Source organism: Lontra canadensis, unplaced genomic scaffold, assembly GCF_010015895.1.
Source record: "Lontra canadensis isolate GAN:19392208 unplaced genomic scaffold, GSC_riverotter_1.0 scaffold25, whole genome shotgun sequence".
NCBI classification, from domain to species: domain Eukaryota; kingdom Metazoa; phylum Chordata; class Mammalia; order Carnivora; family Mustelidae; genus Lontra; species Lontra canadensis.
In genome coordinates, this window is record NW_022631019.1 from 10,620,564 (window position 1) to 10,637,058 (window position 16,495).

General features: G+C 48.4%; 1 protein-coding gene across 1 annotated transcript in view; it reads left to right on the top strand.

Annotated features, from left to right (window-relative positions):
• The window catches only part of FHAD1 (forkhead associated phosphopeptide binding domain 1), a 128,356-nt gene that overhangs the window by 44,170 nt on the left and 67,691 nt on the right, over positions 1 to 16,495 (top strand). Inside the window, exons 4-6 of the mRNA XM_032863473.1 lie at positions 1,589 to 1,856; positions 11,079 to 11,188; positions 14,636 to 14,854. Of these exons, the coding sequence (XP_032719364.1) occupies positions 1,589 to 1,856; positions 11,079 to 11,188; positions 14,636 to 14,854 (597 nt within the window). The remainder of the gene's footprint in view (positions 1 to 1,588; positions 1,857 to 11,078; positions 11,189 to 14,635; positions 14,855 to 16,495) is intronic.

Here is a 16,495-nt window from a genome sequence, read left to right on the forward strand (position 1 = left end):
GCAGCTGGAGTGTGGAGCTTGATATCCCCGAACACTGTTCTCGCCAACTCCAAGGAAGTCTTCAGAGGGAACGTACAGGATCCTTGACTTGTTGGGAAAGCCTGGAGCTAAAAGCTTGGTGCAGGCTCCTGAGTGAGCAGAGAACCTTCCTCCTGAACAAAATCCGACTGAAGTTCTGCAAGCTGGTGCTCGTATTTTGGAAGTGTCTGTTTCTCTCTATGTGCCTCTGAGTTCATATTCTCTCCAGTCTGCTGAAGGAGAAATGTGAACTGGAGGGTGTGGGGGAGAGGTGTGTGCCCTTACATAGGTGACAAACATCTGAACTTAATGTGTTTTTTCAAGAGAAGTAAGTGAGGGTTGAGGGACAGAGAGAGGGATCATCAGACCTCGATCCCAGTCCCCTCACCCCCACCCCACACTACTACTACCTGAGCCTGGTAGGCTCAGGAATCAGGAGACCTGAAGGGCTGTAGTGAGGAATGGATAAGGGAAGAGCAATAAATGACAGCCTGCCCCCATGTCATTGTTTCACCTCTAGGCACGGGGAGAAGCTACCACCAAGGCATTAAACCCAGGCCCAAGCCAGGAGTCAGCCCCTCTCAGCATATGCTTGTCTGCGGGAGGTGGAGCTGGGTGTGCTTCCCAAGAACAGCAGCCGCAGACTCTTCCACGGGTCAGGTGCTGGAAGATTCCCTTGATAGATACTTATGGGGCCTCTCCCAAAAATCAGATGTGGTAGGTGTGGAGGATCAAAGGTTAAGGGGACAGTTGTGGTCCATGCCATCCCAGAGCTCTCGGCTTCAGAGGCCAGATGGCATAGAAGTGCCCAAGAGGGGTGCCTGGGTGGCTCAGTGGGTTAAAGCCTCTGCCTTTGGCTCATGTTGTGATCCCAGGTTCCTGGGATTGAGCCCCGCATCAGGCTCTCTGCTCAGCGAGGAGCCTGCTTCCTCCTCTCTCTCTCCGCCTGCCTCTCTGCCTACTTGTGATCTCTATCTGTCAAATAAATAAATAAAATACTTTAAAAAAAAGAAGAAGTGCCCAAGAGATGGACACTGTGGATGGAAAAAAAAAAAAAAAGCGGGCTGGGGACCCTAGAAAGCTGGGTGTGAATCTCAGTGGTCTGTTCATTCCTTCTTTCACCCAGTATTTGAGGGTCTGCTCTGTATGTGCCGGGCACTTATTCTAGGTGCTGAAGATACAGAGGTGAGCAAGATAGACCAAAAGCCCTCTTCTCTTAGAGGTGACATTCTACCAGCTCAGACGCTCCCTGGCAAATCTGCGATCTGGAAAGTCGTGAGGTCTTGCTCAGCCTCAGTCTCATGACAGAGCATTGGGTGTATTAAATAGGGCAATGCACGTGAACCTCTTGACAGATGCCTGGCATGAAGGCTGCCCCCCGTTAATGGTGGTGCAAATGTGACCCATGGTGGGGACAGCCATCCCAAACTTTGGGAGAGTCTGGGAGGGCTTCCTGAAAGAAGAGACTTATAAACTGAGCCCTAGAGCCACAATTATAGGGCTGAGACAAGGGTAGGGACAACCCCCAGCAGATCGGAACCTCCTCTGACCCTCTTGTCTGCCCCCACAGGTCTCCTTCCCATGGATGAGTGGCTCGGTACCTTGGCCAAAACCACAGCCAACTCGAGGCACACAGCAGTCGAACCAGCCACCCTCGCCACCACAGATACCCTTCCACCAGGGCATCCGGCCAGCCCCAATGCAGAGGAGCTGGTCCCAGGGGTTTCCCAGACCCACCATGGTCCCGCCTGCCCCCCACCGGCGGCCCGTGAGCGCTGGTGGGAAGATGTTCTCCTTTGTGGTGGATAGTACCCACAGGCCTCCCGTCATCAAGCAAGGTATTCACGCGCTCTTCCACTGGTGGCTTTCGGGATGGGCTTAGAGCCACCGGGATGGGTCTTGATTTTTGCTTATTTTCTCTAATTCTAAAAATAGAACATACTTAACCATGAGAAAATCCGGGATTGGGGCTCCTGGGTGTTTCCATCAATTGAGCATCTGACTCTCGCTCTCATCTCAGGTCTCGATCTCAGGGTGGTAGTTTCAAACCCCACATTGTTGGTTAAAGCCCAGGGTGGAGACTCCTTTAAAAAAAAAATCAGGGGGGCGCCTGGGTGGCTCAGGTCATGATCTCACAGTCCTGGGATCGAGCCCCACATCGGGCTCTCTGCTGTGCAGGGAGCCTGCTTCCCCCTCTCTCTCTGGCTGCCTCTCTGCCTACTTGTGATCTCTCTCTCTGCCAAATAAATAAATAAATAGTCCTTTTTAAAAATTAGGGGTAAACAGAAGGTAAGAAAATAGTTAAGGATCATTTGCCACCCTCATCACCCAATATCCCCTCTTGGCTTTTTGGGGCATATCCTTTCAGACTTTGTGCTCAGCACATAGGTACACATCAGTGCCCCTCTGGTGAGTGTGTGGGTTTGGGTGTGTGTCAATGTGTGTGTGTGCTTGTACATGGATGTGTGGCAGGACTGAAAACTTACAGCTTTGACTCACTCATGCAGAAGTATTGGCACCTGAAATCCCTCTTGGCCACAACAGCCTTAGGAAATTTTTAAATATTTTATTACCATTTTGCAGGTAAGAGAAGGCTGAGGCTTATTGAGGAAAATTACCTCCTAGACATGACATATTCAATCTAGTCCAATCTAACATTTTTCAGTCAAATTTAAGGTGGTTGTCTCAGTCACTGTCACTGTCACTCACAGCCTGGTCACCCTGCAGTTCCAGCCTTCACGATTTCCTTCCCTCGCCCTCTTCCCCAGAAGGCCTCGTGACATTTGGGGAAGGGACTTCCTGCCTGTCACTGTCCTCTTGACCTCACCAGCAGGTTTGACTTAGTCCCTGGCATGATTCCGGTTTCTTCCATGCCTGTGATGTGAAGATCCCATTCTCTGTCCTCTGCATCCCAGCCCCAGGCCCCTCGGAGTTCCCAGGTGTCTCTGTGGCTCCACAGCCTCCCCTGGTGTCACTTAAGACCATTCACCTAATCAACTCCCTCAACCATTCAAATAATAGTTACTGTTGTGAAATATACACACAGAGGAATAAATGAAATGCAGTAATATCATGTTCATCATTATCATCATCAGATGAACCCCTATGTGCCGTCAACATTGAATGAAATTACTCAGCCATTTACCCCTGTACATTTTATAAATATGAAAATTTTCAAACATACAGTAAAGAGTTTGACAGAAAACCTCCCACCCAGTTCCATCATCAACATTTTGCTATACTCTATTGCCTATCTGTCTAACCACCCTTCTACTCATTCATTAATCCATTTTAATTTTTGATGTATTTCAAAATAAATTGCACACATCTGTAGTCTTCCCCCTTAATACATTAATATATGTAACAGTAACCAGAGTTCAAGAGTTTTTGTTTTTTTGGTGTAAAATTAACATGCGATGTATGTAAGTTATCAATTGCTGTATAACAAATTCCCCCAAAACTTAGTGGCCTAAAGCAAACACACACACACACACACACACACACACACACACACACACACACATTATTTGATACAGTTTCTGTGGGTCAGGAATTTGGAAGCAGCTTAGCAGGGTGGCTGTGGCTCAGGGTCACTTAAAGGTTACAGGTAAGCTGTCAGCCAGGACTGCAATCATCTGAAGGCTTGACTGGGGCTGGAGAATCTGCTTCCAAGATGGCACACTCACATGGCTGTCGGCAAGAGGCCCCAGGTCCTTACCCTATGGACCTATCCAGAGAGCTGCTGGAGAATCCTCATGGAATAGCAGTTGGCTCTTCCTGAGAAAGTGATCCAAGACAGCAAGATGGAAACTGCAACGTCTCCTAGGACCAAGCCTTAGAAGCCACTTTATCATTACACAAGTCAGCTCTAGCCCATGTGGGAGAAGACCGAGGGTCCTGAATGCCAGGAGGCAAGAATTATTGGCAGCCCTGTCTTAGAGGCTGGCTACCACAGTCTGCCTTTGGTCCTCAATGATTCACTCCTCCCCAACTTGTACAACTCCCTCACCCTCTCCTGAGTTCCCCCAAAGTCTCACCCTATTCCAGCATCAGCCTAAATTCCAGAATCTCATCATCTTTTTTAAAAAAGATTTTATTTATTTATTTGACAGACAGAGATCACAAGTAGGCAGAGAGACAGGCAGAGAGAGGTGGGGGGGAGCAGACTCCCCGCTGAGCAGAGAGCCTGATGCGGCTCGATCCCAGGACCCTGAGATATGACCTGAGCCAAAGGCAGAAGCTTTAACCCACTGAGCCACCCAGGCGCCCCCAGTATCTCATCATCTAAATCAAGTCCAGGTACAGATGGGGCTCACTGGGTGAAGTTCCTTGAATTCAGCTTCTCAACTACCACTTCCAGCAATCTGAAGACCTGTGAACTAAAGAGACAGGTCATCTGTCCATCACACACCCAACATAGGTAGGGTAGGACAGACATAGCAGACTGCTGTGGACACAGCTTTTCAACCTTCTGTTGAAAAGGCAAAAACAAACACACAGGAGTCCTTGGCCCAAAGCAATTCTGAAATCCAGCCAGGAAAGTGTTAGAAGTTCCCTGATTAGGACTTAGACCTATTCTTGCCCAGAAATGACCCTCCATGGCTCTCGCCTCTGCCCTCTGGTTCCTTGGATCAGCCCTCTGAGTCCTCCTACCTTTTCCAGGAAAGGCATCACATGTTTGCAAATGCATAGTTTTATAGTCAGCTACCTCCCTATAGATGTGTGGGGTACATTGACTTCTTTGGCTTCTTTTGCTTTCGTGGGTCTCTGCCTCCCTCAGTCCACATCAGTAGTGTTTCTTATTGGGGTTCACCCTACTGGCAAAAGCCATGCCCACATATTCCTTTGACATAAGCGCTCCTCTGCCCTGGGCTTCTGCCAAGAGTGGGAGGGACAGCACTTCTTAGAAGCCCTGTTCTTTGCCCAAATCTGTCTCTGAGACACTGGCTCAGACTGTTGCTCATGCTTGACAAAGGACAGTACAATCTTACACTCAGCTCCCTCTTCAGAGAGTGTTTTCCTGAGAGTGCCCTGGATTTGATCTTTGCCCAGAACTTATGTCTTACATTTCCTTTGTCATGTGAACAGGCAGGGAATCTTCAAGCTCAATCGAGTCCCAGCTCCTTGGGATTCAGCAGTCCCTCCGTTGGCCTCCCTCCCCTCCCTCAGATCACATCAAGTGCCAGGAAGGAGGCAGGTGGCACTCTGCCTGGGCTCCATCACCCAGTTCATCAGGAACATTTTCTACTTTCCACATCAACACAGGCCATGTGTTATAAAACTTCCTGCCACATCACGAGGATCCTTATCAGAAGAGAAAAAGAGACAGACAGACAGATAGACAGACCAGGGATGCCTACACATGGAGGAAAGGCCATATGAAGACACAGAAAGTAGCCATCTACAAGCCATGAAGAGAGGCCTCAGGAGAAACCAACTGTGATGGCCTCTTGGACTCCCAGCCTCCAGGCTATATGGAATATCATTCCATTGTTTAGCGACACAGTCTACGGTATTTCATCATGGCTGCTGAGCTGACCATTGCAAAGTCCATCCACTGTTGGAGAGGACCGTCCCAGGATATAAATACCAGGAGATAAGAAGCATTGGTGCCATCTTGGAGACTGGGCACCACACAATGAAAGGCACCCAGTGTGCCAAACCCTAAAGACACAATGCAGGTACACACATGCTGTCTCTGGTGAAGACTGATAATTATCTGGTAAGTTCCAGGAAAGCCAGACAGTTGTTGAAATATTGAACCATCTGGCAGACAGCTGTAGCTTAAAACTTCTTAAAGTACATCCATCCCCACTCCTGCCAACCTCCTGCCCCAGTCATCCCATCCCTCCCTCAGGGTTCTCCCCGCTGGGACCTCCAAATGATCCAGCAGCTGGAGGGTGTGTCTTGAACTGAGTTAAGCCAGTTTGGTCATACATGGTCCTTGGGTTCACTGTGAAGGTAACAGGAGCTAATACAGATGTCTGGGGCGGGTGGGGGAACTGCTCCAGCTCCTCCCTGCCTGGGTATAAGGAAAGCAAGTCTCAGATAAACTCTACCCGCATACAGACTTCCAGTAAACATGCCTTCAGTAGCAAAGGGGTCCCAAACCTCATTTAGCCTGTCCTGTAGGTTTGATCCAGTGCAGGCTCTCTGTCCTTTAAGCGCTCTCACCATCACCTTGTAGAAAAGCCTCACTCAAGGCAGGCAGGACAGTCACGCGGGTATCTGGAGTTACTCCCAGAAATGGCATCAGATAGCAGAGATCTAAACCAAGACTGGACACAGGTCCCTCCTGAGCGCAAGGGAGGGGCTCTCCCGTACTTGAACTGACCTTCAGCTGACCCGAAGGCAGTACCTTCCTCCGTTTGGCCATCGGGAACCTGTTTCTGACATAGAGCGTACAGGGTCGTGGACCACCAATCTGACCAATAAAAACCATCTCTGGCCTTCAGTTTGCTAATTAGGAAAGAGCCGGGTGTCATAATTGCCTCTGAACTGTGGCCTGTCCAATGCAATGCTGCCCCGGCACCCCAGGCATGGGGACTCCTGATTGGGGCAACTGATTGCCCCAAGGTTGAAAGGTAAACGAAGTGCACATATATAGCATCAAACAGGCTCTGGTGAATATTGAAAAAATAAGCCACAGGCCTTGGGACCATCACTAATGTGCCACAGGGGCATCCAGAACTTGTCTGGATGTTATAATCAAAGCCCATGCCATAGAATTATTGTTTGTTTTTTTTTAATCTCACTTCTCCCGTATTCCTTTAAAAATAAAAAATCCAGTTATAGATGTTGGCAAGAAAAGAGATATCAAGTAAGGAAGAGCAAAAGGGGAAATGTTCCAGGCCTGTGCTTTCTGACGGGGTAGCCACCAGCCGTATGCGGACTGAGCTAAGACCGCTATTGGGACAGAGGAACAAAATGTTTAATTTGCACTAACTTAAATTTCAAAACCGATACCTGATTCAGTTACTGGAAGGTTTAAAGTATGCATGGAATGTCTTGAGAATGCAAATCTGCTTCTTCAGCTGCAAGTTTTGGAGAAGCCCAAATATAGATCAAGTCTTCCCGTTGAAAATGCAGCTTACATCGAGGGGCGCTCTAAGTGTAAAAGGAACCCGGGATCTCAAAGACTTGGTGCCCAAAGGAAAAAAATGTAAAATACCTCCATAGTTTTGGTCTTGATTACAGGTTGAAATAATAATGTTTTAATGTACTGGATTAAATAAAATGTATCTCAAAGTCAGTTTCATCTTTTTACCTTTTTAATGTGGCTGGTACTAGAGAAGTTTAAATTCTCTTAAAGCAACTCTCATCAGATTTCTATCAGACAGCCCTGCTCAGTGACATTCCCCAGCCCTTCTGTTGCTCCTTATTCTGTTCCTCACTTGCCCCAACACCCCCTTAGCATCAGCTACCTTCCAGAATTCCCGGGGAGGAAGCAGGAGGAGTATTCCTCAGAGAGAGGGAGACGCCATCTTGGTGTTTTGGGCTTCTGGGCCCAGAGCCCGCTCCCCATACGCAGAATACTGACAGAACACGAAGGCCCATGCTCAGGAGTGGCATGAACACACCTGCTGTCCCAGCTGTGAGGCCAGTGCCCCCAGCAGGACCTCCTCTCTAAGCCCTTTCTGTCCATAGCTCTGTTGGCTTCCACCATGGAGACAGGAAACCAAGTGGGTGTGTGGGTTAAGTAGGGAGCTTCCAGTTCCCTACTATTTCTAGGGAGACCAACTGGCCCCGGTCTGCCTGGGTCTTTGCCGGCTTTATACGGAAAGCCCCCCATCCCAGGAAGCCCCTCGGTGCCTGGCAAACCAGGACAGTTGGTCACTTTACCAGTTTCACAGGCAGCGGCTAAAACTCCATCAAGTGAATCCCAAATCCAGTCCTTGGCAATCAGCAGGAAGGGAGACCCTCCATGGGGCACGGTTCATGCAAAACTGCTCCTTGTTGACGGGTCTGCCATGGGAACCAGCCCCTAAATTCCTCACTCACTGCCTCACTTACGGGTTCACCACCAGGGAGGACCTCCTACCTGCTGGTGTGTGTACTGGTTCTGGAGCCAGACCTATTGGGTCAGACCTGACTGCCCCTTCCCAGATGCGTGACCTCTGTCCCCGCACCTGGGTTTCTCCACGGGGCTGTGATAACACCCACCTCACAGCAGATTTTGTGAGCCCCTGGATTGACATATGGAAGGCACTGGTGACCAACAAGCATTTCGTGAGTTATTGTTTATGAGTGGGCCAGGCCCTGAGCTTTTTGCTCTTAGACAACACTCCTGAGCACCTTTCCCGTCCATGAGCGCATCACGGAACGGGGACAGGTGGGGGTTCGTGCTGGAGCTTGGCCTCTTTCCAGCTCTGTGTGCTTGGGCAGAGCTTTTCTCTCTCTGTACCCGTTTACACATCTGTCAGATGGGATTAGTCAATTCATTTTATGGGGCACAAACTGAGACGTGGTCCCCAACCTCACAGAACTTACCATTCTGTCAGGGAGACTGACATTGACAAAAGGATCACAGAACAGCATCTATGAAGTGGTAACCAGGACAGCACCCAGCAGCAGAGATGCCCCGTACCCCCATGGGCTCAGAACTGTAAGGTCCCAACTTAGCTGGGGGATCAGGAAGGTGTCCTGAGGAGATGACACTCAAGCCAAGCATTGAAAGGCAAGTGACCTTCACGAAGTGCAGAGGGGAGGGAACAGCATTCCAGGTGGAAGGGACAGTGAGTAACAAGGGTGGACGGAGGGTGGGATGAGTGTGAGATGTGGGACAGTGTGGCTGAAGCAGGCACTCCCAGAGGAACGTGGCCTGAGACCCCGTAAAAAGCAGGAATTGATGGCAGGTGTTAGCCAGGGAGGGGATGTGACTCAGGTCCAGCTACAGCAGGTCTATCCCAGCCTGTTCTGGTGCAGATGCAGGGAAAGTGGTTGGGAGCCCTGGCCCATTTCCCTCCATGCACCCAGGAAACACTGTGGCCGGGCCACTCATCCAACACACAAGGCCACGCATTTGCCAGGCACCATGGGCCTTTGACTATGTCCGCTCCTGCTTCTGGAGTCCGCAAACACGGTGGAGACCTCGGGGAGGAAATCGTTGGCTCTGAAATGCATAAATAAAAAATGCAGAATCAAAGGGAATAAATGACTGAGTAAATGCCCACAAATGTGACGCTGTGTACTTCATTAATTGTTAATGTTAACATTCATTAATGTTTCATAGCCTTTGAAAACAATTGGTTCAATTTCTCACTTCACAAGAAGACAAGAATGTGCAGTGATTGCCCAGAAATCAGTCAGCTGGAAATTTAAAACATGCCTCTTAGAGCCAAATGATCTCAAAAACAGAAATAGAGAAATATTTTCAAGTTCGTACACCAACAAAAAATTATATATATATATAATTATATAAAAATATACATACACACACACACACACACACACATATATATTCAGTGTTAATGTGAGTAAATCGTTGTGTGTTTGATGTGATACAGAGGGGGGCCTCCAAACAGAACAACGCCGGGACTCCCGAAAGTCATGAACAACCCTTGTGATATTGAGGGGAAATAAGCAAAAAAAAAAAAAAAAAAAAAATCAGGAAATCCTAAATGTCTATCAAGTGGGTCCAAGTTAAATGTGTTTGACACATTTGCATGATGGACTACAACACTACCATTAAAAATAAATGCAGCGTAGGGGCAACTGGCTGGCTCAGTCAGTGCAGCATGCAACTCTTGATCTCAGGGTCATGGGTTTGAGCCCCACACTGGATGCAGAGATTACTTAAAAATAAAATCTTGGAGCACCAGGGTGGCTCAGTCAGCTAAACATCTGCCTTTGGCTCAGGTCATGATCCTGGGGTTCTGGGATGGAGCCTTGCCTCTGCTGAGTGGGGAGCCTGCCTCCCCTCTGCCTACCCCCCTCCCCAAGTTCATGCTCACTCTTCCATGCTCTCTCTCTCAAATAAAATCTCTTAAAAAATAAAAAAATCTTTTTTTTTTAGATTTTTATTTATTTATTTGACAGAGAGAGTTCACAAGCAGGCAGAGAGGCAGGCAGAGAGAGAGGAAGGGAAGCAGGCTCCCTGCTGAGCAGAGAGCCCGATGCGGGGCTTGATCCCAGGACCCCGGGATCATGACCTGAGCCGAAGGCAGAGGCTTAACCCACTGAGCCACCCAGGTGCCCCCAAAAATAAAAAAATCTTTTAAAAAAGAACACAGTATAAATAATGAAGGGGATTAAAAGTATAAACTTCTAGTTATTTAAAAAAAAACATAGCATAGCTACAAATACTGACATGGGAAGATGTTTTTGATATATTGTCAAGTGAAAAAGCAGGCTGGGGAAAAAAAATCTCTGCAATAGAAATCCTTTTATGTTTTTTTGTTTTTTTAAAGATATAATTGCAATAAAAATCGCTAACATTTAGTGTTTAATGTTAATATAGTGCTCAGGAGCAGGAAGCTTCTGTAAAGAGAAGCTTTTTCTGTAAATATTTTAGGTTCTGTGAGCTATATGGTCTCTGTCACAGCTACTCAACCTTGCCTTTTTAGCTGGAAAGCAGCCATAGACAATATGTAAATGAATGACTGTGTTTCAATAAAACTTTATTTACAAAAACAGCTGGGGGGCCAGATTTGTCCCTAGTGCCATAGTTTGCCAACCCCTGCTCTACACCACTACTTCATTTAATCCTCCAAGTGCCCTTTGTAACAGAAACTGTAAGATGTAAGTTATATAACGAAGGCTTAGAGAGTAAATGACTTGCCCAAGGTCACCAGTTCTTACATGGAATAGCAAAAAGCCTAGTAAGGGACGCACCAAAGTGAATCAGCACGGCTAACCCTGGAGAAGAGAGAGGAGGCAGTTCTTTCCCTTTTTGATACTTCTATAATGCCTTCTTCATCGCTTTACAATGAACGAAAACACTGCTTTGCCATTTTTAATAACAGCAGGAAAAGAATTATGAAGATAGTCTAGAAAGATCCTTCTAGACCTCAGGGACACTCACAATGTCCTGTGTGCTCTCTGTTGATCTTGTGCATTAGTGTGGACCAATGCTGTGGAACTGTTGGAACCGTCAGTGGTCGATGGAATTCCCAGGGCGGGACCTTCCAGGGATATTTATGTGGACCAGGACACGGCCCAGCAGGATAAGGTGAGGGGTCTCTGGGGAAGGACAGAGCTACAGCAGTAAGAGAGACTGCAAAGGGATTGCCTCTTGTCCTCTATGGTCTAGAAGTGCCTTTTTTTTTTTTTTAAACTACTTCTAAAAAACCATCTTTTACTCCCGGGACATTCAACCAAAGGTTTGGTAACTGCTCATTTTATCCCAAATAACAACATCTACGAGCGCAAAGTATTGGCACCTACTGTGTGCTAGACCGTGTCCTGGGCCCTTGACATTCAATTAGCTCAGGAATCCTCACCATTTTCAAAATAAATGTTATCACCCTCACTTTACAAAGGAGAGGGCCAAAGCTCAGAGAGGTTCAGTACGTGGCCCAAGGTTGCACAGTGTGAGGGGCAGAGCTGGGATTCAAAACTGGGCCTGGTTAACTTGCAGCTGGTGCTCCTGACTCCCACACAGGAACCGATTGGTCAGCCGTGAGTGGTGGGACAGTGTCGGGGAAAACATGTTCCCTGGCAGGAAGAAGTGAGCAACGAGGCCGAGGACTGAGCGAAGACAGAGGCATGTTGAAGGATGTGAGAGGTTTAGAATGAAACGGGAATGGGAGCCAGAGTGAGTGAATTCAAGCCCTGCTGGGAAGGGTCCAGGTTGATTTGTCCCTGCATCGACACAAACTAAAATTATCCTAAAAGAAGCAGTCCCTCGATAACTTACTTTCCTTAAAGGCCAGGGCCCGAACCTGTAGCAATTCTCCAAGTCTGTGAGGAGCAGAACCGCTTGCGGTCCAGGCTAGGTGTGGGAATCTGCAACCTCAGGTGGCAGGTGTCCCAGGACCAGACCTTGGAGAAGTGCTGCAGTGAGGGAAGAAGCCAGGTTCGCCAGGTTCTCTTGCTGTGTACAAGCCACCCCAAAACTTAGTGGCTTAAAGTGGCAATTTATTGGGCACCTGGTGGGCTCAATCAGTAGAACATGTGACTTTTGATCTCAGGGTCATGAGTTCAGGCCGCACGTGGGGATGTGAAGCCTACTCCAAAAAAACCCAAAACTAAAAAACAAACAAAAAACAGGAATTTGTGAGTTCCCAGAATCTACAGGGTGACATGGAATGTTCTTTTACTAGTGTCCCCTGACCTCGTTCATGCAACTGTAGTCAGCCAGTGGCATGGCCCAGCCAGTGGTCTCCGATGGCCTCATTCCCATGTCTGGAACCTGAGCCAGCATGGCTGGAGTGATGGGCCTCTCTCTGCACATGGTCTATCATCTGGGACTGCTTCACAGCGTGGTGGCCCCAGGTCTCCCGGAGGCCAGAACAGACGCCGTATGGTCTTAAAGAACTTGCCTGCAGATTGCTGCCCATCACTTCTGCCACATTTTATTGGTCAAAAGCAAGACACAGGACCGGCCCAGACTTAGGGAATGGGGAAGTCGATTCTACCTCTTAAGCACAGAAGCTGCAAAGCATTTGTGGTCATTTTTCTGTCCTCCCCAGTTTTAAACTGGAAATAGAATGCAACTGCATTTATAATTTTTTTTTTCTATTTATGAGCCATTTATGCCCTGACTTTCCAGGACTCTTTCAAATGCAGGTGCCAATAAACAAATTGGCTTAAGAAAAAAAAAAGTCATTTATTGACTCATCTTCTTGAAAATTTAAAAGCCTACTAGCTTCAGGGATGGCTAAATACAGGAACTTAAGCGAGATCAAAACAGTCCCTACTACTGATCTCTTCCTTCTGTTTCCCTCTGTGTTTGGCTCTCTACAGCACACAGGCTTCCTGTGCTGGAAAAGACAAACTCAGACACATAAGCCCATAAATTTAAAGTGTATGTTCCAAAAGGAGGCACGATCCTCTCCCTCTGTAATGGATGCATGAAATCTCTGAGTAAACCCTGCTTGACCAGCTTGGGTCACGCCCAAGAGCAGGAGGGCGGGGACAGGAAAGAGCAGGTCACATGATTGACAGTCCTACCAAGACTACATGGAAGGGGGACACCTCTCTCAAGGAAGAGCTTGGGGGCCTCACAGAAAGGCAGCAACTGTATCTGCACAGCACACCTTACAGGCTTCTTTATACTGCAGAGCCCAGCACAGGGCCTGGCACATAGTAGCTGCTCAATAAATGTTTATTGCATGACTTAATTGGGTGAAACAGGCACGGCTGCCCAGTACGGGATCTGTCTGATGCTCCTCCCTGAAATTTTGCCACAAGCATTTGCAGGGATTCAAAGAAAGATCCTTGGCGGCAACTGGCAATGCCAAAGAAGCTTCCTCACAGCAGAAACCCAGTCCTTCCTTGGGCTGGGGAGCCGGAAGGTTGTGGAGCTGATTGGGTAAAGCTCCCCAGGAAACGAGCTGGCCTACAAATTACTCATTTACCTCCTTCCAACCAGTGGGAAATTGTTGGAAGAGCAGGGACTACTTTAAAAGCAGAAATTCTGTAGCTACATTTGCAGATACACCTGGGGACTTGTGTTTCGGGTTTTTTTGACGTTTTATTGATGATTTCTGTTAAGAAGTTAGGGGGATTTTTTTTTTCTTTTTTGGGGGAAGTCTAACAAGTTCTTTGGCGGCAGAGCTCTTTCTTTTGGAGAGTTGGAGAACTGGGTTAATTATAGCTATGGGTAGGGGCGCCTGGGTGGCTCAGTGGGTTAAGCCTCTGCCTTCGGCTCAGGTCATGATCTCAGGGTCCTGGGATCGAGCCCCGCATCAGGCTCTGTGCTCAGCGGGGAGCCTGCTTCCCCCTCTCTCTCTGCCTGCCTCTCTGCTTACTTGTGATGTCTCTCTGTGAAATAAGTAAATAAAATCTTTAAAAAAAAATTATACCTGTGGGTAAAGTCGGTCGGCAATTTTGTTTTCCCCAACTAAAAGTTGACATGAGCCCACACGAATAAATCCCTACTCCTGCTTATGTACTCTACAGACTCAGTTACGTGGAGTAAGTTTTTATGTCAATAATGCAAAGAGGCAGGAAGTGCCGTAAGGGAGGAAAGGGGAAAGAAATATTTCAGAATTTATTAAATTTTTTAAGTTAAAAAATAGTCTTCATTATACGCAGGATGTGGTCAAATAGAATATCGTTTTCCTCCCAACCTTTCCTGGGTCCCCACTGCGCTAGGCTGAATATTATAAACAAAAATATTATAAATAAACTCCCTAGCAATAAAAGTTCCCAGGTGGGGCGGTTGTTCTCAACATGAAAGTGTAATTTTACAGGAAAGGAAATTTTCAGTGCCTGTGAGGTATAAACACCTATTACAGGAGTCTGTATACAAGTGTATCATTTTCCCCAAACTCTTGTCTCTGTGAGGTTTTCCAAGTGATGGAGATAACCTTGAAAGTCTGCTTTTTTCCCCTTCCCACCTGCCCTCACTCTCCCAAAAGAATCGCGCCGCGTTTTCCCTGCATTTTTAAAAATGGGCTCACCCTTGTGGCGGACCCACACCTAGTAAACACCTCATCTGGCCGCCACCCAGGATGAAATCATTCTGCTGCTGGGGAAAGAAATCAGCCGCCTCTCGGATTTTGAACTTGAATCCAAATACAAAGATGCAGTGATAGCAAAGCTGCAGAATGAAGTGTCCAGCCTGAGCCAGAGGCTGTCGGAGTCCACCTCGTCCAGGCAGAGTCGGTTGCAGGATCTGGATGAGGACATAGATGCCAAACACAGAGAGATCCAGAGCTTGAAAAACCAGGTAGGTAGACTCGGAGACAAGGTGGTGGAGGCCTTGGAGTCAGGACCCAGGGCGACAGCTGTTGGGGAGAGCCAGGGAATCACCAAGGGGAGTCACCCAGATAGAAAAGGGGAGGTCAGTGCAGTGCCCCATGGTATGAGCACACATCCTGGGAATCAGGGGCGTGGCAGGCTCCCAGCCCAGGAGAACCACGTTCACTTTTGATAAGCACCTACAAGGAGCAAGCTTTGGTGCAAGTTTGGTAGATGCATTGGCTCACTTAAACCCCACGGCCCTCTGACAAGTACCATTCTCCAGATGAGGAGACCGAGGCAGGCTCAGAGCCTCCCGGGAACTTGCTCAGTTTGCACAGCAAGTTAGAGGGGGCGGGGAAGGTTGAACGCAGGTGTTCGTCCTCGTCCTCGCAGACCCTATGCTTTCACCCCACCTGCTGCCTCTACCCAGCTCCATTGCCTCAGTGACTCTCACCCCCCACCCCAGCCCCAGCCAGAAAGAGCTCCGGGCAGTCAGCTGGAGACGGGGAGAAGGAATCCCCATCTTCCAAACCCAACCCCCAAGGCAGTTGCTGGCTCACTTGTAGGGAACTTCATCAAACAAAAATCCTCCACACAAGCCCTTCTAGAAGCTCTTCTCTTTGCGCTGTGCCTCTGGTATCATTGCAATTAAAAGCACGAAGCTGAGAAGAGCTAGAAACACTCTTAAGAATTATCCCAAGTACCTCTTATGGGAAAGCTGCATGTCCCCCACAGAGAACAGTAAGAGGTGAAAGAAACGTTTTCACTCCAAGTTTCAAAAGCACAAACATGCAAAAGTATAGCCTTGGGGAGGGTGGGGGACAGAGTCACCGGTGCCCCACCACCTTCCAGCACGTGTCCTCTTCCCAATATCTCAGATACCCCAGGGGAAAAGCACGTGTACCTACCGCATCCAGCTGTCATAGAATCTGAACAATGATGGTGCTTGAAATGAGCCGGGGAACTTGTGAACCCTTGTTCAGTCTCACTCTCCCAGAGTGAGAATGACAAGGTTTTCAGGGACTCAAGCCGAAAACAAGGACCGTGAGCGCCATCTGCTGGCAAAGGTCTCTGCGCCCTCACAGGCTGCCCCCCTCCCTCCAGCAGGATGAGGGTGGACAGGGAGCTGCAGGGTTGACTCGAGGAGCTGCAGCTCACACCTGGGTAATGAGGTCAGAGGACAGTCACAGCTACCACCTGTCGGCCGTGTGCCAGGCACGATCCGAGCTCTTGTACATAAGCTAACTTATTAAAATTCTTTTCACGATCCTCTGATTGGGACTGCTATCACCTCACTTAATGAAACAGTGAGACACAATCTGGTGTCCTCCCTGTGTTCATCATCAGCTGTAAGAGCAGCAACAGACACCCAGAGACAGGCTCCCAAGTCCATGCTGTGCTTTACAGCCGGCAGCCCGCACTCCGGTGCCTAGAGCCACCCGGCAAGGTTGGAACTGGGCGCCTGGAGACCAGCTGAATCCTAACTCCACCTGTGCCAGCCGTGGGATCCTCACCGTTGTGAGACTCCGTTTGCTGGCTTGCAAAATGGGAGCATTGGTGGGGGACCCTCAGCCTCCTGTGATGCTGTGAGGAGCGATGGGAGTAGCATCTGGGAAAGGGCTTAGCG